Below are 21,770 nucleotides of genomic sequence, written 5' to 3'. Positions count from 1 at the left end.
AATCATATAAGTTGAACCTATGTAAATGATTGTTTTCAGCTAACCTAATAAAGTTATGTGGAGTTTGTTGACATAATACATTTAGTTAAAATCAACGCTTCAGTTCATCAGTGTGGAGGACGGAGAGTAAATGAAAAAAAGGAACCACTAGTTTTGTTTAACAGGAGCCTGAGGAGCTCACAGAGGGAATAGAAAGCAACCACAGGTTCACGTAGGCAACCAGACAGGTTTTCAATTTTTTAAATTATAACACAGCAACCAATTCAGTTGAAGCTGATACACTTTTCCCAAAAAGCTTTTCCTCGTAGCGATACAGCGGTGGATGCTGCAGGAGTTTGGCTGTTCACTGGAGGATTTTCTCCCGAGTTTCCGGCAGCTTCAGGGCGACCAAACCTCCGCAGACGAGCGAAGCGAAGGCCAAGAAGATCGGGACTATCTTCGTGATGCCGATGAATTTGGCGAAGATGAAGCTGGCGAGGATGGCGGCAAACTTACAGATCCCGTTCAGGATACCGAACGCCGTCCCCCTGCAGAGACACAGAGAAATATTACCGAGTGCCAGAGATGGCAAAAGTACACACATCCTTTACTCAAGTAGAAGTACAGATACTCGTGTTTAAAAATACTCTGGTGAAAGTAGAAGTACTGACTAAAGTTCTTTACTCAAGTAAAAGTAAAGAGGCTTTGAAGTGTACTTCAGTAAAAAGTACCCATAGCTAGCAGCTGCTTTAAAGAGTACCTGACCTCCCTTTATATTAATAGAACAATAATGTCATTGTTAGCTAATGAATGTTTCCATGCTGAACAACGGCAACATGACAACGTTTCCATTGGTCCCTCTTCTTTAGAGAAGACCAGGAAGTGATGGATACACGGATCGTGTTCCAACCAATAGGCACGCAATGACTCTAAAGAATAATGACCACGCACCCACACACATTCAGACTAAAGGAACCAGCTGTTTGGGAAATGAGAGAAGTAGAAAGTACAAGTATTTGAGTTCAACATGTGAGAAGTAGAAAGTACAGGTATTTGAGTTCAACATGAGAGAAGTAGAAAGTACAGGTATTTGGGTTCAACATGAGAGAAGTAGAAAGTACAGGTATTTTGGGTTCAACATGTAAGAGTAGAAACTCAGGTATTTGAGTTCAACATGTAAGAAGTAGAAACTACCGGTATTTGAGTTCAACATGTCCGAAGTAGAAAGTACAGGTATTTGGGTTTCAAAATGTAAGAAGTAAAAGTAAAAAGTCGTCAGAAAAATAAGTAATGGAGTAAAGTACTGATAGCAGAAACATGTACTTAAGAACAGTAACGAAGTATTTGCTACTCCACTACTTCCCACCTCTGCCGAGTGCTGATTTCAAACATGGTGTTTCACAGTGCAAGTCATTATTTCCCCCCTTGGGGAGAAAGATTCAGACTCATGAATATAAAAAGATTATATTGCAAGAAAGGAAAGTTCTAGGTGTGCTGGACGAAATGAATAAGCGCCTCGTATCAGATGACCTGTTGTCTTTTGTCCAGTTGAATGAGATTTTCTTTGTTCAATTCTCAGCCAGGAGAAAGGACAAAGTTTCCCTGGATCTTTGGTTGCAAGTTGGGGCCATAGAAAAAATAAGTGCCATTAAACATTGGCCATGTTGTTTGGTTGACAATTCTTACTCCTAAAACAACGCTAACTTGTATCGGTCACAACCAGCCACATGGCTTCAGATGTTAACGGTTTGTTGTTCCTTTTTCGGTTGTTTCCTGTTTTTAGGTCACAGTTTATTATTTTAAAAGCATTTATCTCCATTTTGACATGATTGCTTATATTTGTTCTGCTCTTATTCTCTTTATGAAGCAGCATGACTTTGAAAACTTTTAACCAAACCATTCTGTTGTAGCTGTACACGAATCACTGGTTTAGCTAACCGTTCAATATCACTCTTAAGCACATTTAAAACCGACCTCAGTTGACCAAGGGAACAAAAACAAGTATAATACAATAGGAGTAAGATAAAGATAAAAACATATAGAAATGTCAACATGTCGTGTTCAACTAGCATTGATATTGAGATTGAAGCTAACAGTTAATTAGCAGAAACACTTGGGGAAGTTGTAGAGACAATATTGGACTGGATCTCTGGATCTTAATAATGTTCGATACATAACGTTTTTTGCACTACTAAACTACTGTTAATTTACATTAATTATGTGACCATCTATGTTTCCTGTAATTATTGAATTGCTCTTTTTACCGCACTGTTAGTGTACAGTTGTATTATTTTTGTGCTGCTGTGTTTATTGTATTTTTGTAACTTTGGCACAACAATTTCCTTCGGGATGAATAAAGTCCTATCTTATCTTCTCTTATATTTCCCCGTTGGGATAGTTGTACTTTACCTTTTGGCGGAGGGGGTAGAGCTCCACGGAAATGACCTGTAAGCCGTTCCAGGCCGCCCACGCTGGTGCCGTAGAAGAGACACTGCCAACTATCTACCGCTCCTTGACCTGAAACTCAGCAGCAGCAAGAAAGTACAGGCGGCCCGACGCCAACATAGAACCACCTGGAAACACAGATTCAGATTTTTGTCAAAAACAATACTTAAGGCGAGACACCCCAGGTGAATATGGTCATTTTTTTTAACTTAAAGATATCAGCTAGACATTTCTCCAGTTAATTACTTACAATAAGGCAATTTGTTTTTGTATTACAAGTTTTCTGAATAGCATGTTTAAATATGCAAATGACCCATTATCTCATTAAATATTCCAATATTTTAACATATTTCAGGAATCGAAATCTGGAACTTTGGATAAAGCCAGGTTCAAAATTCTTTGTTTCATTTTGTAGTCATATTAGCATCTAAGGCTTTTACAGAAGGGATATTGGATATCTCTTTTCCGACAAAAAAAACAATGTTTTGACTGCCGTGTCTCGCCCTTAAGAAAACCTCTAAAATGCTGCAGGATTTAGCCCTGAAACCTGGAAGAATGTGATAGCACTTAGCACGTTCTGTTCCCCCATCTGGAAGTTTGTTGTTGTTGTCAGCCTGAAATAAGGGTCTGTGGTTAACACAAGCTGCTACATAAAGTTTGTCAGTAAATACCCCACTGTTGAATTTAAAAACGGAGTGAAAAAGTGTCTAAATGAGACGACTACTAACGTCATCACGTCCAACATTAGCCGCCTTTAGCTTAGAGGTGGTGACGTGAGGTCATGTGACCGTGCTGTAGTTCCTTTATAGCCCATCATTAGCCACCTTTAGCTTAGCGGTGGGACGTGAGGTATGTGACCGTGCTGTAGTTCCTTTTATAGCCCATCATTAGCCACCTTTAAGCTTAGCGGTGGTGACGTGAAGTCATGTGACCGTGCTGTAGTTCCTTTATAGCCCATTCATTAGCCACCTTTAGCTTAGCGGTGTTGACGTGAGGTCATGTGACCGTGCTGTAGTTCCTTTATAGCCCATCATTAGCCACCTTTAGCTTAGCGGGTGTTGACGTGAGGTCATGTGACCAGCGCTGTAGTTCCTTTATAGCCCAAACATTAGCGGCCTTTAGCTTAGCGGTGGTGACGTGAAGTCATGTGACCGTGCTGTAGTTCCTTTATAGCCCAACATTAGCCGCCTTTAGCTTTAGCGGTGGTGACGTGAAGTCATGTCGACCGTGCTGTAGTTCTTCTATAGCCCAACATTATCCACCTTTAGCTTAGCGGTGGTGACGTTAAGTCATGTGACCGTGCTGTAGTTCCTTTATAGCCCAACATTAGCCTCCTTTAGCTTAGGCGGTGGTGACGTGAAGTCATGTGACCGTGCGTAGTTCCTTTATAGCCCCCAACATTAGCCCGCCTTTAGCTTAGCGGTGGTGGACGTGAAGTCATGTGACCGTGCTGTAGTTTCCTTTATAGCCCAACATTAGCCGCCCTTTAGCTTAGCGGTGGTGACGTGAAGTCATGTGACCGTGCTGTAGTGCCTTTATAGCCCAACATTAGCCACCTTTAGCTTAGCGGTTGGTGACGTGAAGTCATGTGACCGTGCTGTAGTGCCTTTATAGCCCAAACATTAGCCGCCTTAGCTTAGCGGTGGTGACGTGAAGTCATGTGACCGTGCTGTAGTGCCTTTATAGCCCAACATTAGCTTTTTTACTTCAATAATCATAAAGTGGTGTTAATCTGTGGAGATTATCCGGTTTAACAGAAAGTTTAAGCGTCGTAAATGTTCGACACAGAGTTTCTATTCTGAAATTTTCCAAAAGCCAATGTAAAATCCCTTGCTTGCGATGCTAACTATAATGTGTTTCCACATGATGATCTCACCTATAATTCGGATCCTTCCTATCTTGTCATGAACAAAGCAGAGAGGATGTTCCCGGTAAGACGGCCAGACTCCCCAGGAAGCTGACCATATATATTACGATGTCGTTTTCCTCCAGGAAGTTCAGGTGGCAGCCTTTCTTCGGGGTGGAGGAAGGTGGTGTTCTCCATCTTGCAATCTTTAAACTTCTCCTCCCAGAGGTTCTGCAGAGAACACAGGGATGTTAAGGATAACAATTTTTGAATTACATTGTAAACAAATGATTGTAACTCTTAGAGCTGGATGATTAACATTGCAAAGTATTAATTAATAATTTCTCATTTATGGCAGCATTAAAGTTTCAAACTATATATATTTTTTTATTTGAACTAAATCAACATTCTGGCTGAAGCTGAGAGCAGCAAAGTTAGTGAAATATGTTGTAACAAACTATCATCATAATATCCAGATTTATTTATCTCGCAACCGTGAGTTAAACTTTTTTTTTTTAAATAAAATACATCCAATGAATTGTGGATATTACCATTAACATTAACACATCAATGCTATTTGTTTTGTTTCTCTAATATAAAATCAAACTAAACAAAGATCCCACAAAATGAATATTTTAACTGTTTATTTTTGTCTTTTATAAGTACATTTATTGAGCCCTAAACTTTAAGAAATCCACATAAAGTAAAAGTAATATTAAAATGTTTTTACTAATTCTGCATGGTACCTGTGTTATAGAAGACGGTGTTCTTGATGGTTGCAGTTCTCAAGAAGGTGTTGGTGGACCTGACATCCTCAAAGTAGCAGTTTTCAAACAGAGAATCCTCGAACTTCACAGACTTAATCTCAATGTTTGCAAACCTGAATGAAAGGAAAAGGAATCTCATCAAACAGAAACCTAAAGTGCAGGGGCGGTTCTAGGGGGGGGCAACCGGGGCCAGTGCCCCGTAACCCTGACCAGGGAACCCCCGGTGGCCCCCCTCCAAAAAAAAGGTTACAATATTACGATTTTATTGGAACTAAATACAAATCAGAGACCCGGGATGTACAGTGGAGATTAAACTATTCATTACCTATAAAAGCAAATACTGTTTATGTTTTGAATAAATTGTAACTTAAATGTACTGAAACAAAATACCTTTACAAAAAACAATACCAATTACTTTACTTATGTTATTTTACACCATTACTTTATATGTCTTTGTCTTTTTAACCCGCTTTCATTGTGCCCCCTCTCATGAAATAATGGCCCCAGCCTGGCCCCCCCAGTAAAACTTGGTCAAGTATCGCCACTGCTAAGTGGACTTTAAAGGTCTCCTATTTTACAATGTTTAGGAATATATAGGTCTCAGAATTATAAAAAACATGTCTTTGATGTGTTTTGCTCAAAATACCAAACAGATACCCATTCTAGCCTCATGCTCATACTCCTCTATTTAAAATGGTCTGATTTAGCTTTAAAAAATAAAAAGATAACAATAGGGGGTGGAGCCAATGCCTGCTCAGAATTCTACCGGCAGATCCCAGTGAATGCCGCCGTGATTAAACGACATGTCATGTTCCAAACCACATCAAGGATTCTCTCTGAAACAGTCTGGAGCTCAAAAGCTTTCTCTCTTGCCGGTTATACCACAAGGTGAGTTCCTTTTTACTTCCTGCTTCTTCACACACATGCTCTCCAGTACAGGTTAGCTCTGAGTGTTAGCGATGCTAATGTAAACAAAGACCATATTACGTCCAAACACGTCAGGCATTGTTTTCTGATAGCAACGTTTCTGATTGGCCCGTGGGTCCACATTTCAGATATTACATTCATATCGGACGCAAATCTGGATCAGCTCCGTTGTTCCCCGTTTTTAAAAGATTTGGTTATGGAGGAAAAGAGAGAGGGTTTTATTTTCTGACGCTTCGTGAGTTCCCTGACACACCGGGGACACATGGTGATGGAGAGAAGACATCACAAGTGCATTTCGCATGATAGGAGACCTTTAAAGAGCAAATGTAATATGAATATATGCATTATGTTAGGGACGGAGAGAAGGAAACGTACTTGTCGTGGATGTACTCGCCCTCGCGGTGGATCTGGTTGACTAAAGAGAAGTTGAAGTGGAAGCGTTCGACTCGTTCTCGGTGAAACACTCGGACCTTGGACTCGTACTCTTCGTACTGCATGTATTTGATCATATCAGGAAACCACACTCCCAGCCCGTGGTAGCTGAAGCACAGAGAAACACATGTAAACAAACTAAATAACCTTCATATATACACTTTTACACTTCTATACTTAAGCAAAATAAACAAAAACAATGTTAAAATCTAGATATTATCAAGTGAGAAAACCTCTTTTTGTGATTTGGACATTTTACATTTCCAGTGACAGTATAAGAATATCCACCCATATACTTAAAATGATTTGAATGAATATCCACTAGTAGGGATGTATATGTATTATATTAGGATATGTATGCCTTAAATCTCAACGATATAGTGCATGCTTTTATATTATAGTATCATGGTATATAAGGGTTTGAAAATGTATTTCTTATAACTGACTCATAATTGGGATTTTAAGTTGAAGGTAAGGTCCGAGCCAGCAAGTTATTTTGTTGTCATCATTCTGATATTCCTGTTTTATTTTGTTTCTCACCTCTCCTCTCATTTCAGTGTCACCACTTCCTTCCTGTGATTGAACCCCACCTGTGTAACCATCCCTAATTAGTCTCACCTGTGTCCCGTTATCATCCCCCCCGTCTGTGTTCACATGCCCCTCAGTACCAGTTCATCTTTGTTCTTTCCAGCAGTACTTTCTTTCTAGTATTTAGTTTCCACGTGTACCTGACCCTGTTCCGGCCTCGCCTGTCTTGGTTTCCTTCCTGAGTGACCTACCGTGTACCGAACCTTTGCTTGTATCGACCTTCTTTGTAACCGAAGCCTCTGTCCCTAAGTCGTGCTATTGAGTCCTCCACTCAGTCGTTACACATGTGGATTATTTAAAGTCATATGACGTGTTTTAAAGAGCTACCTGAAGGCCAGGCAGAACCAGACGATGAGCAGGAAGAGGCCCTGCAGCCGGAGCTCAGCGGCAGAGAGCGACATGATGTTAGCCATCACCTGAAACACACACACAGGTAGATATGGTCTTCAGAACTACACGTGCAGTTTAAGTCACGCAGAGTCATAACATGATAAAAGACCTACACTTATGATTATTCTGTTTGACTTGCTATTGGGTACCAGCCCCTGACAAAGACTTCCTTTTAACACATTGGATAACGGTTTTTCAAATGATGCTCAAATATAATTACACTATTTGTGTAATATTGTGAGGTGTGCATTTACATGTGTCTGCGTTCAAAATAAGAGTCTAATCCCAGAACTAAATTATATGGATTTAGTGGTATCCATCCCAAATACTTCCTCGGAAAAGGTTCAAATGAGGGTAATATTGTACATGTTGTACACGTGTTATGTAGATACAAGTAGGTGTTATCATCTAGGAATGATGTGCAGACCTAAATAAACTTCATTCTGATATACTTGGAGTCGCCGGGGTAACATGTTAACAAGTCTTATCATGTATGAGTGTGCAGAAAGTTTAATTATTTAGGGATTGACCACATAAGATGCTCCATAGTTTTTCTCTTCACTGTACATTTAAATGCATATATTGAGTTTAATATTTAATATTCCATCTCTCACATACTTAATACCTTGCTTTATGTCTTGTTATTGTTAATTTGTAAATTCAACATGTATGTTTTCGACTTTCTTGTTTATTTCTTGTCTTTACATTTGTATTGTACAATGCCATGTCTTTTCATGCTGCTGCAACACGAACATTTCCCACATTGGGATCAATAAAGTTCTTCTTATCTGATATTATCTACAAGCATCATGAAGAGCTATGAACAGGACCTGTAAAATCCCATTTGTTGTTATTTCTTGTAATTGTAAAAAGTAATTTCTTTCTGATTGTTTTGTAAAAAAAAAAAAAAAGATTAACAAGACGAACATGTCGCTGATGACGATGACCTAATGTTTTATAAGAAAAATATATGTTAGAGGGGGGAGGACCAGAAACGTTTTTTAAGCTTCTTCTTGCCCCTGTTGAACATGAACAGAGACTATCTGAAAATTATTATATATTTTTTTATTTTATTTTTTTTGTTATTTTTTTTTATTTTTTGGTACTTTGTTATAATTATTAATCTGAGTGAAAAAATGAGAATATATATATTATTGTTAAATTTTTTGTTTCTGACATGTTCAATAAATTGACTAAATTGAAAAATTGAATTGAGCACATAGGATCATCAACACATGAGGTAGATGGGATCGCATGTGTTATGTCGATACAAGTAAGTGCTATAATGTATGACGTGCAGACCTGCTGCAGCATGGTCATGTGACGGACGGTCCAGCGCTGGAACGCCGTCCCCGTGTCGCTCTGGATCTCGATGAAATCGTCCTCCTCAGTCTGTGGAGTCTTGATGTTGGTCGCCTTCACAAAAGAGAGAGGAGTTTGGATATGAACACAGTGAAGTTTTCATTTCAGTCCAACACGATAAATAATACGTTATTGTGAGATAAAGTCGAGCATTTGCACTTTATATATGAACTATTTTAGATTAAGAAATTAGAGTTTTGGAAAAATAAATAGTCTTTTACTATCATGTGACCGAGAGAGAGGGAACGTCATGTGACCGAGAGAGAGAGGGAACGTCGTGTGACCGAGAGAGAGGGAACGTCGTGTGACCGAGAGAGAGAGGGAACGTCATGTGACCGAGAGAGAGGGAACGTCGTGTGACCGAGAGAGAGGGAACGTCGTGTGACCGAGAGAGAGAGGGAACGTCGTGTGACCGAGAGAGAGAGGGAACGTCATGTGACCGAGAGAGAGGGAACGTCATGTGACCGAGAGAGAGAGGGAACGTCATGTGACCGAGAGAGAGAGGGAACGCCATGTGACCGAGAGAGGGAACGTCATGTGACCGAGAGAGAGGGAACGTCATGTGACCGAGAGAGAGAGGGAACGTCATGTGACCGAGAGAGAGAGGGAACGCCATGTGACCGAGAGAGGGAGAACGTCATGTGACCGAGAGAGAGAGGGAACGTCATGTGACCGAGAGAGAGGGAACGTCATGTGACCGAGAGAGAGGGAACGTCATGTGACCGAGAGAGAGAGGGAACGTCATGTGACCGAGAGAGAGAGGGAACGCCATGTGACCGAGAGAGAGGGAACGTCATGTGACCGAGAGAGAGAGGGAACGTCATGTGACCGAGAGAGAGGGGAACGTCATGTGACCGAGAGAGAGAGGGAACGCCATGTGACCGAGAGAGAGGGAACGTCATGTGACCGAGAGAGGGAACGTCATGTGACCGAGAGAGAGGGAACGTCGTGTGACCGAGAGAGAGGGAACGTCGTGTGACCGAGAGAGGGAACGTCGTGTGACCGAGAGAGAGAGGGAACGTCGTGTGACCGAGAGAGAGAGGGAACGTCGTGTGACCGGGAGAGAGAGGGAACGTCGTGTGACCGAGAGAGAGAGAACGTCGTGTGACCGAGAGAGAGAGGGAACGTCGTGTGACCGAGAGAGAGAGGGAACGTCGTGTGACCGAGAGAGAGAGGGAACGTCATGTGACCGAGAGAGAGAGAGGGAACGTCGTGTGACCGAGAGAGAGGGAACGTCGTGTGACCGAGAGAGAGAGGGAACGTCGTGTGACCGAGAGAGAGGGAACGTCGTGTGACCGAGAGAGGGAACGTCGTGTGACCGAGAGAGAGAGAACGTCGTGTGACCGAGAGAGAGAGGGAACGTCGTGTGACCGAGAGAGAGAGGGAACGTCGTGTGACCGAGAGAGAGAGAACGTCGTGTGACCGAGAGAGAGAGGGAACGTCGTGTGACCGAGAGAGAGGGGGAACGTCGTGTGACCGAGAGAGAGAGGGAACGTCGTGTGACCGAGAGAGAGAGGGAACGCCGTGTGACCGAGAGAGAGGGAACGTCGTGTGACCGGGAGAGAGAGGGAACGTCGTGTGACCGAGAGAGAGAGAGGGAACGCCGTGTGACCGAGAGAGAGGGAACGTCGTGTGACCGAGAGAGAGGGAACGTCGTGTGACCGAGAGAGAGAGAGGGAACGCCGTGTGACCGAGAGAGAGAGAACGTCATGTGACCGAGAGAGAGGGAACGTCGTGTGACCGAGAGAGAGAGAGGGAACGTCATGTGACCGAGAGAGAGGGAACGTCGTGTGACCGAGAGAGAGAGAACGTCATGTGACCGAGAGAGAGAGGGAACGTCATGTGACCGAGAGAGAGGGAACGTCATGTGACCGAGAGAGAGAGAGGGAACGTCGTGTGACCGAGAGAGAGAGGGAACGTCGTGTGACCGAGAGAGAGAGGGAACGTCGTGTGACCGAGAGAGAGAGGGAACGTCATGTGACCGAGAGAGAGAGGGAACGTCGTGTGACCGAGAGAGAGAGGGAACGTCGTGTGACCGAGAGAGAGAGGGAACGTCGTGTGACCGAGAGAGAGAGGGAACGCCGTGTGACCGAGAGAGAGGGAACGTCGTGTGACCGAGAGAGAGGGAACGTCATGTGACCGAGAGAGAGGGAACGTCATGTGACCGAGAGAGAGGGAACGTCATGTGACAGAGAGAGAGAGAACGTCATGTGACCGAGAGAGAGAGAGAGAGAACGTCATGTGACCGAGAGAGAGAGGGAACGCCTTGTGACAGAGAGAGAGAGGGAACGTCATGTGACCGAGAGAGAGAGAACGTCATGTGACAGAGAGAGAGAGGGAACGCCATGTGACCGAGAGAGAGGGAACGTCATGTGACAGAGAGAGAGAGGGAACGTCATGTGACCGAGAGAGAGAGAACGTCATGTGACAGAGAGAGAGAGGGAACGCCGTGTGACCGAGAGAGAGGGAACGTCGTGTGACCGAGAGAGAGAGGGAACGTCGTGTGACCGAGAGAGAGAGGGAACGTCGTGTGACCGAGAGAGAGGCAACGCCTTGTGACCGAGAGAGAGAGGGAACGTCAAGTGACCGAGAGAGAGAGGGAACGTCGTGTGACCGAGAGAGAGAGGGAACGTCGTGTGACCGAGAGAGAGGGAACGCCTTGTGACCGAGAGAGAGAGGGAACGTCATGTGACCGAGAGAGAGAGGGAACGCCTTGTGACCGAGAGAGAGAGGGAACGTCATGTGACCGAGAGAGAGAGGGAACGCCTTGTGACCGAGAGAGAGAGGGAACGTCATGTGACCGAGAGAGAGAGGGAACGTCATGTGACCGAGAGAGAGAGGGAACGCCTTGTGACCGAGAGAGAGAGGGAACGTCATGTGACCGAGAGAGAGAGGGAACGCCTTGTGACCGAGAGAGAGAGGGAACGTCATGTGACCGAGAGAGGGAACGCCGTGTGACCGAGAGAGAGAGGGAACGTCGTGTGACAGAGAGAGAGAGGGAACGTCGTGTGACCGAGAGAGGGAACGCCGTGTGACCGAGAGAGAGAGGGAACGTCATGTGACCGAGAGAGAGGGAACGTCATGTGACCGAGAGAGAGAGGGAACGTCATGTGACCGAGAGAGAGAGGGAACGTCATGTGACCGAGAGAGAGGGAACGTCATGTGACCGAGAGAGAGAGGGAACGTCATGTGACCGAGAGAGAGGGAACGTCATGTGACAGAGAGAGAGAGGGAACGTCATGTGACCGCGAGAGAGAGGGAACGTCATGTGACCGAGAGAGAGAGAACGTCATCTCTCGGTCACGTCATGTGACCGAGAGAGAGAGGGAACGTCATGTGACCGAGAGAGAGGGAACGTCATGTGACCGAGAGAGAGAGGGAACGTCATGTGACCGAGAGAGAGGGAACGTCATGTGACCGAGAGAGAGGGAACGTCGTGTGACCGAGAGAGAGAGGGAACGTCATGTGACCGAGAGAGAGGGAACGTCATGTGACCGAGAGAGAGGGAACGTCATGTGACCGAGAGAGAGAGGGAACGTCATGTGACCGAGAGAGAGGGAACGTCATGTGACCGAGAGATAGAGGGAACGTCATGTGACCGAGAGAGAGGGAACGTCATGTGACAGAGAGAGAGAGGGAACGTCATGTGACCGAGAGAGAGAGGGAACGTCATGTGACCGAGAGAGAGGGAACGTCATGTGACCGAGAGAGAGAGAGAGAACGTCATGTGACCGAGAGAGAGGGAACGTCATGTGACAGAGAGAGAGAGGGAACGTCATGTGACCGAGAGAGAGGGAACGTCATGTGACCGAGAGAGAGAGGGAACGTCATGTGACCGAGAGAGAGGGAACGTCATGTGACCGAGAGAGAGAGGGAACGTCATGTGACCGAGAGAGAGAGGGAACGTCATGTGACCGAGAGAGAGAGGGAACGTCATGTGACCGAGAGAGAGAGGGAACGTCATGTGACCGAGAGATAGAGGGAACGTCATGTGACCGAGAGAGAGGGAACGTCATGTGACCGAGAGATAGAGGGAACGTCATGTGACCGAGAGAGAGGGAACGTCATGTGACCGAGAGAGAGGGAACGTCATGTGACCGAGAGAGAGGGAACGTCATGTGACAGAGAGAGAGAGGGAACGTCATGTGACCGAGAGAGAGAGGGAACGTCATGTGACCGAGAGAGAGGGAACGCCATGTGACCGAGAGAGAGAGAGGGAACGCCGTGTGACCGAGAGAGAGGGAACGCCATGTGACCGAGAGAGAGAGAGGGAACGCCGTGTGACCGAGAGAGAGGGAACGCCATGTGACCGAGAGAGAGGGAACGTCATGTGACCGAGAGAGAGGGAACGCCGTGTGACCGAGAGAGAGGGAACGTCGTGTGACCGAGAGAGAGAGAGGGAACGTCGTGTGACCGAGAGAGAGGGAACGTCGTGTGACCGAGAGAGAGAGAGGGAACGCCGTGTGACCGAGAGAGAGAGAGGGAACGCCGTGTGACCGAGAGAGAGGGAACGCCGTGTGACCGAGAGAGAGGGAACGCCGTGTGACCGAGAGAGAGGGAACGCCGTGTGACCGAGAGAGAGGGAACGCCGTGTGACCGAGAGAGAGGGAACGCCGTGTGACCGAGAGAGAGGGAACGTCATGTGACCGAGAGAGAGAGAGGGAACGCCGTGTGACCGAGAGAGAGGGAACGTCATGTGACCGAGAGAGAGAGGGAACGCCGTGTGACCGAGAGAGAGGGAACGTCGTGTGACCGAGAGAGAGAGAGGGAACGTCGTGTGACCGAGAGAGAGGGAACGTCGTGTGACCGAGAGAGAGAGAGGGAACGCCGTGTGACCGAGAGAGAGGGAACGCCGTGTGACCGAGAGAGAGGGAACGCCGTGTGACCGAGAGAGAGGGAACGTCATGTGACCGAGAGAGAGAGGGAACGTCATGTGACCGAGAGAGAGAGGGAACGTCATGTGACCGAGAGAGAGAGGGAACGTCATGTGACCGAGAGAGAGAGGGAACGCCATGTGACCGAGAGAGAGAGGGAACGCCATGTGACCGAGAGAGAGGGAACGTCGTGTGACCGAGAGAGAGGGAACGTCATGTGACCGAGAGAGAGAGGGAACGTCGTGTGACCGAGAGAGAGAGGGAACGTCGTGTGACCGAGAGAGAGAGAACGTCGTGTGACCGAGAGAGAGAGGGAACGTCATGTGACCGAGAGAGAGAGGGAACGTCGTGTGACCGAGAGAGAGAGAACGTCGTGTGACCGAGAGAGAGAGGGAACGTCGTGTGACCGAGAGAGAGAGGGAACGTCGTGTGACCGAGAGAGAGAGGGAACGTCGTGTGACCGAGAGAGAGAGGGAACGTCGTGTGACCGAGAGAGAGGGAACGTCATGTGACCGAGAGAGAGAGGGAACGTCATGTGACCGAGAGAGAGAGGGAACGTCGTGTGACCGAGAGAGAGAGAACGTCGTGTGACCGAGAGAGAGAGGGAACGTCGTGTGACCGAGAGAGAGAGGGAACGTCATGTGACCGAGAGAGAGAGGGAACGTCGTGTGACCGAGAGAGAGAGAGAACGTCGTGTGACCGAGAGAGAGAGAGAGAACGTCATGTGACCGAGAGAGAGAGAGGGAACGTCATGTGACCGAGAGAGAGGGAACGTCATGTGACCGAGAGAGAGAGAGAGAACGTCATGTGACCGAGAGAGAGGGAACGTCGTGTGACCGAGAGAGAGAGGGAACGCCATGTGACCGAGAGAGAGAGAGGGAACGCCATGTGACCGAGAGAGAGGGAACGTCATGTGACCGAGAGAGAGGGAACGCCATGTGACCGAGAGAGAGGGAACGCCATGTGACCGAGAGAGAGAGGGAACGCCATGTGACCGAGAGAGAGGGAACGCCATGTGACCGAGAGAGAGGGAGGGAACGCCATGTGACAGAGAGAGAGGGAACGCCATGTGACCGAGAGTTTTAAAGTTCTTTATAAATAACGGTGTATTGTAACAAAAGAACAAATCGTTAAATATTGAAACCGGTTCAATGAAAATCTGAAAGGTGAATGAATCTATGAAAAGTCTTACCGTGAAAACTCTCTCCGGTTCCCCCTTGGCCTTCCAGTTGGTGTCGTGGACTCGCCTGAGGACCATCCACGCTTCGTCGTGTCGAGCAGCCTGAAACACACACACACACACACACACACACACACACACACACACACACACACACACACACGTTTTCATCTAGCTTTGGAGGTCGAAGAAGTACTCAGATCTTGTTCTTGAGTAAAAGTAGAAGTATTCAGATCTTGTTCTTGTGTAAAAGTAGAAGTACTCAGATCTTGTACTTGACTAAAGTAGAAGTACTCAGATATTGTACTTGAGTAAAAGTAGAAGTACTCAGGTCTTGTATTTGAGTAAAAGTAGAAGTACACAGGTCTTGTACTTAAGTAAAAGTAGAAGTACTCAGGTTTGTACGTGAGTAAAAGTAGAAGTACACAGGTCTTGTACTTGAGTAAAAGTACCTGTACTCAGGTCTTGTACTTGAGTAAAAGTAGAAGTACTCAGATCTTGTACTTGAGTAAAAGTAGAAGTACTCAGGTCTTGTACTTGAGTAAAAGTAGAAGTACTCAGGTCTTGTACTTGAGTAAAAGTAGAAGTACTCAGATCTTGAGTAAAAGTAGAAGTACTCAGATCTTGTACTTGAGTAAAAGTAGAAGTACTCAGGTCTTGTACTTGAGTAAAAGTAGAAGTACTCAGGTCTTGTACTTGAGTAAAAGTAGAAGTACTCAGATCTTGAGTAAAAGGAGAAGTACTCAGGTCTTGTACTTGAGTAAAAGTAGAAGTACTCGGATATTGTACTTGAGTAAAAGTAGAAGTACTCAGATCATGTACTTGAGTAAAAGTAGAAGTACTCAGATCTTGTACTTGAGTAAAAGGAGAAGTACTCAGATCTTGTACTTGAGTAAAAGGAGAAGTACTCAGATCTTGTACTTGAGTAAAAGTTGAAGTACTCAGGTCTTGTACTTGAGTAAAAGTAGAAGTACCAGAGAGTGTAGGAATACTCTGTTACAGTAAAAGCATTCAAAATGTTCCTCAAGTGAAAGTAGAAAAGTATTCTCATCTAAATATAGTGAAAGACAGTAAAAGTAGTCGTTGTGCAGATTGGTCCATTTCAGAATAATATATATGATATGTTTTATAATGATTGATCATGAAAGTGTCCTCAAAGCTGGTGAAGGTGCAGCTAGTCTGAAGTACTTTGTAGACTGCAGGGTAGCTGGTGAAGGAGCAGCTAGTCTGAAGTACTTTGTAGACTGCAGGGTAGCTGGTGAAGGTGCAGCTAGTCTGAAGTACTTTGTAGACTGCAGGGTAGCTGGTGAAGGTGCAGCTAGTCTGAAGTACTTTGTAGACTGCAGGGTAGCTGGTGAAGGAGCAGCTAGTCTGAAGTACTTTGTAGACTGCAGGGTAGCTGGTGAAGGTGCAGCTAGTCTGAAGTACTTTGTAGACTGCAGGGTAGCTGGTGAAGGTGCAGCTAGTCTGAAGTACTTTGTAGACTGCAGGGTAGCTGGTGAAGATGCAGCTAGTCTGAAGTACTTTGTAGACTGCAGGGTAGCTGGTGAAGGTGCAGCTAGTCTGAAGTACTTTGTAGACTGCAGGGTAGCTGGTGAAGGTGCAGCTAGTCTGAAGTACTTTGTAGACTGCAGGGTAGCTGGTGAAGGTGCAGCTAGTCTGAAGTACTTTGTAGACTGCAGGGTAGCTGGTGAAGGTGCAGCTAGTCTGAAGTACTTTGTAGACTGCAGGGTAGCTGGTGAAGGTGCAGCTAGTCTGAAGTACTTTGTAGACTGCAGGGTAGCTGGTGAAGGTGCAGCTAGTCTGAAGTACTTTGTAGACTGCAGGGTAGCTGGTGAAGGTGCAGCTAGTCTGAAGTACTTTGTAGACTGCAGGGTAGCTGGTGAAGGTGCAGCTAGTCTGAAGTACTTTGTAGACTGCAGGGTAGCTGGTGAAGGTGCAGCTAGTCTGAAGTACGTTGTAGACTGCAGGGTAGCTGGTGAAGGAGCAGCTAGTCTGAAGTACTTTGTAGACTGCAGGGTAGCTGGTGAAGGTGCAGCTAGTCTGAAGTACTTTGTAGACTGCAGGGTAGCTGGTGAAGGAGCAGCTAGTCTGAAGTACTTTGTAGACTGCAGGGTAGCTGGTGAAGGTGCAGCTAGTCTGAAGTACGTTGTAGACTGCAGGGTAGCTGGTGGAGGTGCAGCTAGTCTGAAGTACTTTGTAGACTGCAGGGTAGCTGGTGAAGGTGCAGCTAGTCTGCAGTACTTTGTAGACTGCAGGGTAGCTGGTGAAGGTGCAGCTAGTCTGAAGTACTTTGTAGACTGCAGGGTAGCTGGTGGATTTACTCCAGGTGGAACTAAAGTCTGATTCAACACCTGAATATATTTCACATCATTCATCCACATCTGAGAAGTAACTAAAGGTATTAAATACATGTAGTGGAGGAAAAGTACACCCTTTACCTCTGAACTGTAGTGCAGTAGAAGTACACAGTAGCATAAGATGGAAATACTCAAGTAAAGTAACAGTATGTCAAATTGTACTTAAGTAAATGTACTGAGTTACTTCCACCTCAGCTGTTCTTCCCAAAAACACTAAAACCAGTTGAGTTGTTCCCATGAGGTCTGCTGCCTCTTATCAGATGGGGAAATGTGTGATCATTTTGGTGTGTGTGTGTGTGTGTGTGTGTGTGTGTGTGTGTGTGTGTGTGTGTGTGTGTGTGTGTGTGTGTGTGTGTGTGTGTGTGTGTGTGTGTGTGTGTGTGTGTGTGTGTGTGTGTGTGTGTGTGTGTGTGTGTGTGTGTGTGTGTGTGTGTGTGTGTGTGTGTGTGTGTGTGTGTGTGTGTACATGTTGGAGCAGTCACATACAGACACAACACCACATGTGGTCGGAGGTCTTTGTCCTGGAGGAGAAGCGCTGGGTGGGTGGTGGCGCCTTAGCAGCCTGTCGCTAACTTAGCACAGCAGTGGCATGTTGCTGAGGATGACTCAGCGTAACCAATGTTTCACACTCACATACCGTCGAGTTGCCACCACGGCGAACCCCGGGAATGTTGAGCACCCCAAGATTCTCACAGTTAGCATACATTGTGGGCAATAGTGGAAAATGGCTTGGTCGATTTCAACAATGGTGGAGTGGCTTTGGGGGTCATTGAGGATGCTGGATCCATTTCTGACGGTTTAAGGATCAGAAATTGCCATATTATTAGCAGAAAGTGCCAATATGTGTCCTCTCGTGGACTGATTTGTACTACCATGAGCAGTGGACCATGAACCATTGGATATAGAGAGCACAAGATGGAAATGATTGAGCTATTATGACGACTTTCCTTCCAAAAAATAGGCAATCTGTCGAATTCAAATGATCCAGAATCCACTAAAAAAATCTCAAAATAGACGCACAATTTATAAAAAGTAGTCCACAAATATGGCAATCTTCTGGTTAAAACTGCCACTACGGGTCCTGAAACTGTCAGAATCTGACAGAATCTTAAATAACCCCCCAAACTACTCCAAAATGGTCCAGATCGGCCACGTCCAAACTATTGTCCACATACCGTAGGCTATAGTGGTAATTAATGCTAATTAACGCAACTTGTGCTAATAGCGCATATCGCCCAACATATGCAAGATATAATCCGGCAGTTTCTATGAGCTGGGGACCCGTACTATACATTTCTGACATAAGACGTTGGTACTCAACATGTCTGGGTTCACAACAAGACTCTGAGCCGTCGACTAGACTTACAGCATAATGCATATTAGCATAGAAACGCTACGTGTATTTGAGTTTGATGTTAATCTTGCTTTCAGTGACAATAAAACCACTTATTTGATTTAATTTGGAGACATTGGCTCTGACCTCCAGGAGGAAACGAGGGCTCTCCGGCATGAAGATGACTCCGATGAGAGCAGCCAACGCAGGGAAGAGACACACGAAGATGAATAATCTCCAACTGTGGATCTGGATCTCTGTCCCGATGGCGAATCCCCAACCTGGAACACAATCAGTGGAAGAGTCTGTTAAAGAGGCCGATTCTGCTTCGTGGGGTTTCCCTTTCCTGCAGTTTGTTCGTACATGTTAGAAGTATGGGCTTTGAAGTGTCCTTAAGTAAAAAGTACCCATGACTAGCAGCTATAAGAAGTAGAAAGTACAGGTATTTGAGTTCAACATGTAAGAAGTAGAAAGTACAGGTATTTGAGTTCAACATGTGAGAAGTAGAAAGTACAGGTATTTGAGTTCAACATGAGAGAAGTAGAAAGTTAAACGTCGTCAGAAAAATAAGTAGTGGAGTAAAGTACTGATACCAGAAAAATGTACGAAGTATTTGTACTCCACTACTTCCCACCTCTGTTTAATCGTGTGTGTGTGTGCGTGTGTGTGTGTGTGTGTGTGTGTGTGTGTGTGTGTGTGTGTGTGTCCGTGCGTGTGTGTGCGTGTGTGTGTGTGTGTGTGTGTGTGGTGTGTGTGTGTGTGTGTGTGTGTGTGTGTGTGTGTGTGTGTGTGTGTGTGTGTGTGTGTGTGTGTGTGTGTGTTACCGTAGTGTGGGATGATTCCCCAGGCGGTGAAAGAGGCGTAAAGCCCCCCCAACATCCAGAACATGCAGAGCCAGCTCAGATGCTCTCCACGTTTATCCATCTGCAGGAACTCCGTGAAGTACGTGTACACGATCGGGATGGAGCCGCCGATTCTGGGGAGGACACGCAAATAATCTCTAAAACAACACGTGGTCGTTGGAGGATTTCGTGGATCACTTCCTGTGGTGAATAAAGGTGCATAAGGAAGGAGCTATGTCAAACATCATTTGAAGTCACTGTTGGGTTCATAAACATATTTGGGTCATTTTAGGAAGATATCTTTGTGTTGTAGCTCGGACCCTACATCGCATTCCTTTTTACGGCCGATGCACGTTTGTCACTTCTAATTGAATGTGCATTGTGTGCTTTGTTATTCCTCAACATGTATTGGACCTGAACTCCTGACCCAGCTTTCTTTTGTACAGATAGTGTGTTTAAAAACTGATAGGGACACATGCTGCTGCTTTAAAAGCTCACCCGTGTAAAGGACGCCTCGCCATGTGTTGCACTGGAACCAGACACCGCAAAGACTTCAGCCGAGCACGTACGAACTGCGCATGCGTGAGTGGCAATAACTCTCCTTACCAGCAGGCGGCGGTAGTGTGTATGCGTCATTCAAAACAGGCAACAACCGGAAAACAGAGAAGAAGAACCGACTGGGTGTGTGATATAAATAAACAACAGCTATGTGCGTTAGCTTCACCTTAGCATGTGTTCTTTGCGTGTCGGGGCAATGTTAGTAACTGTAGTGTGATTACTGAATTATAAAAGTAGCGCGTTACACTACTCCGTTACCGACAAAGTAATATAATTACACCCAACTCTGCCTATGGGAAACACTACCGTATGCATTAATGCTGTCTTTGTTCGCCCGTTGTTCCGTTGACTTCACCTGGACGTTTTACCGTCTGTTCTGAAACAGACACATCACTCCTGATATCTAGCTATCCAGAAAATACGGCTGCTATCCAAGAGGGAAATCGAATGATGTTTAACTTCAAAACAATCATGTGTGTATGGAAGCAAACGAGAGACAGAAGTATTTGAATTTTATTATAGACCGAATTTTTTTACATCGAATTTTAAACACTGAAATATTTGACGTCGAATTTTTTTCACTTGAATTCTTGGGATCTGAATTTGAACATCCGAATTTTTTTAACTTGAATTTTTACATTTTTATTTCACGTAGGTAAATTCGGAGCAAACAAAATTCAGATACATGATTTTCAAAGTAATTATTTTCAATGCTATAAATTCGGTGTCTGATAAAATTAAAATACGTCTGTCTCTTGTTTGCTTCCATACATGTGCCTGCTCCGTGTGTTTAGTGAAGAAACACGGGGACAGGTAATGACTATCAAGGGCCTCAGAAACTGTTTTATTTTCACGACTTGTTGTTCTTTGGCTCGGCAAAAACATCAATGTTGCATGTCGGTACACTCAGGCCGTTATCATTATCAAAGTGTGACGGCAACATCAATCTGTGCACAGCGACGGTTTCACCCCGAGGTGTTCGAGACAGCAGGAAGTCCGCAATAAAAAGCTCACATGAAAAACAAGAGCATTGTTCACTAATTGGTGTGATCAGGAACAGAGACAACAGAGACAACACACAGACATCTCCTGTTGTGAGGCGTATGTAGAAGGGATTTATATTTTAAGGAAAACTATTTGATTCAGCGTCAATATTCAGTGTGTATAAATGTGTCGGTTGATTGTGTATATATAGGATATACATATTTATACATATTTTTATATATATTTGTGTTTTTGTATTCAGGATTGTGGGAAACGGTATTTCGATCTCTCTGTCTGTACACACACTGAAAGATTGACAATAAAATGACTTTCATTACTCATCAAACGTTAAATGTCAGGCGTCTTATTCTGGAACAAATATCATCAAATGCGAATACGGGGATTTGCTTTTCCCGTCAAACCGAAGGGTCGATTATGGGAAAGGACAGTTCTTATAAAATCAACTCTGGTGGTAAAAGTAGATGTGCTTTTCCCGTCAAAATGTGACAAACTAAAATACATTATGGAAACGGACAGTTATTATAACAACAACACAATTAGCATACAGTCGGTTGATGGCTAGACCGATTTGGACCCTTTTGAACATGTTTTGGGAGTAAGTGGACTCGTTTTCTGACATTTTCAGGATCCTAGCGGCCCCTACACACGGCGGCGTGCGTTGTCGCTTGCCGGCGGGAGGGGCTGAAACTCGACCAACAACCAATCACATGAATCTCCCGCCCCTGACACACAAGCACGCGGTTTGATTGGCTAGAGCTTGTACTGGCGTATGATTTGATTGGCTGCCGCTTCCGCCGAAAGCTTCAAAAGCTTCAAAAGTTGAACATTGCTCAACTTTTTCAGCCTGAAACGCCAGGAAAGCTGCTGCTTCCCACAATGCAG

At 45.2% G+C, this 21,770-nt stretch overlaps 1 protein-coding gene across 1 annotated transcript in view; it reads right to left on the bottom strand.

The window, feature by feature from the left end:
• Positions 1-343: 343 nt before the first annotated feature.
• Positions 344-21,770, bottom strand: part of sv2ba (synaptic vesicle glycoprotein 2Ba) — a 33,981-nt gene continuing 12,554 nt past the window's right edge. The window contains 16 exon segments of the mRNA XM_034110545.2: positions 344-527; positions 2,384-2,445; positions 2,447-2,497; positions 2,499-2,531; positions 2,533-2,552; positions 4,301-4,327; positions 4,330-4,353; positions 4,356-4,449; positions 4,451-4,500; positions 5,017-5,150; positions 6,340-6,504; positions 7,312-7,400; positions 8,677-8,790; positions 14,803-14,892; positions 18,631-18,764; positions 19,308-19,459. Coding sequence (XP_033966436.2) covers positions 344-527; positions 2,384-2,445; positions 2,447-2,497; positions 2,499-2,531; positions 2,533-2,552; positions 4,301-4,327; positions 4,330-4,353; positions 4,356-4,449; positions 4,451-4,500; positions 5,017-5,150; positions 6,340-6,504; positions 7,312-7,400; positions 8,677-8,790; positions 14,803-14,892; positions 18,631-18,764; positions 19,308-19,459 — 1,423 coding nt within the window.

This window comes from Pseudochaenichthys georgianus, chromosome 3, assembly GCF_902827115.2.
Source record: "Pseudochaenichthys georgianus chromosome 3, fPseGeo1.2, whole genome shotgun sequence".
Taxonomy (NCBI): domain Eukaryota; kingdom Metazoa; phylum Chordata; class Actinopteri; order Perciformes; family Channichthyidae; genus Pseudochaenichthys; species Pseudochaenichthys georgianus.
The sequence above is the reverse complement of the archived record's forward strand: the minus strand, read 5'-3'. Positions and strand labels throughout refer to the sequence as shown.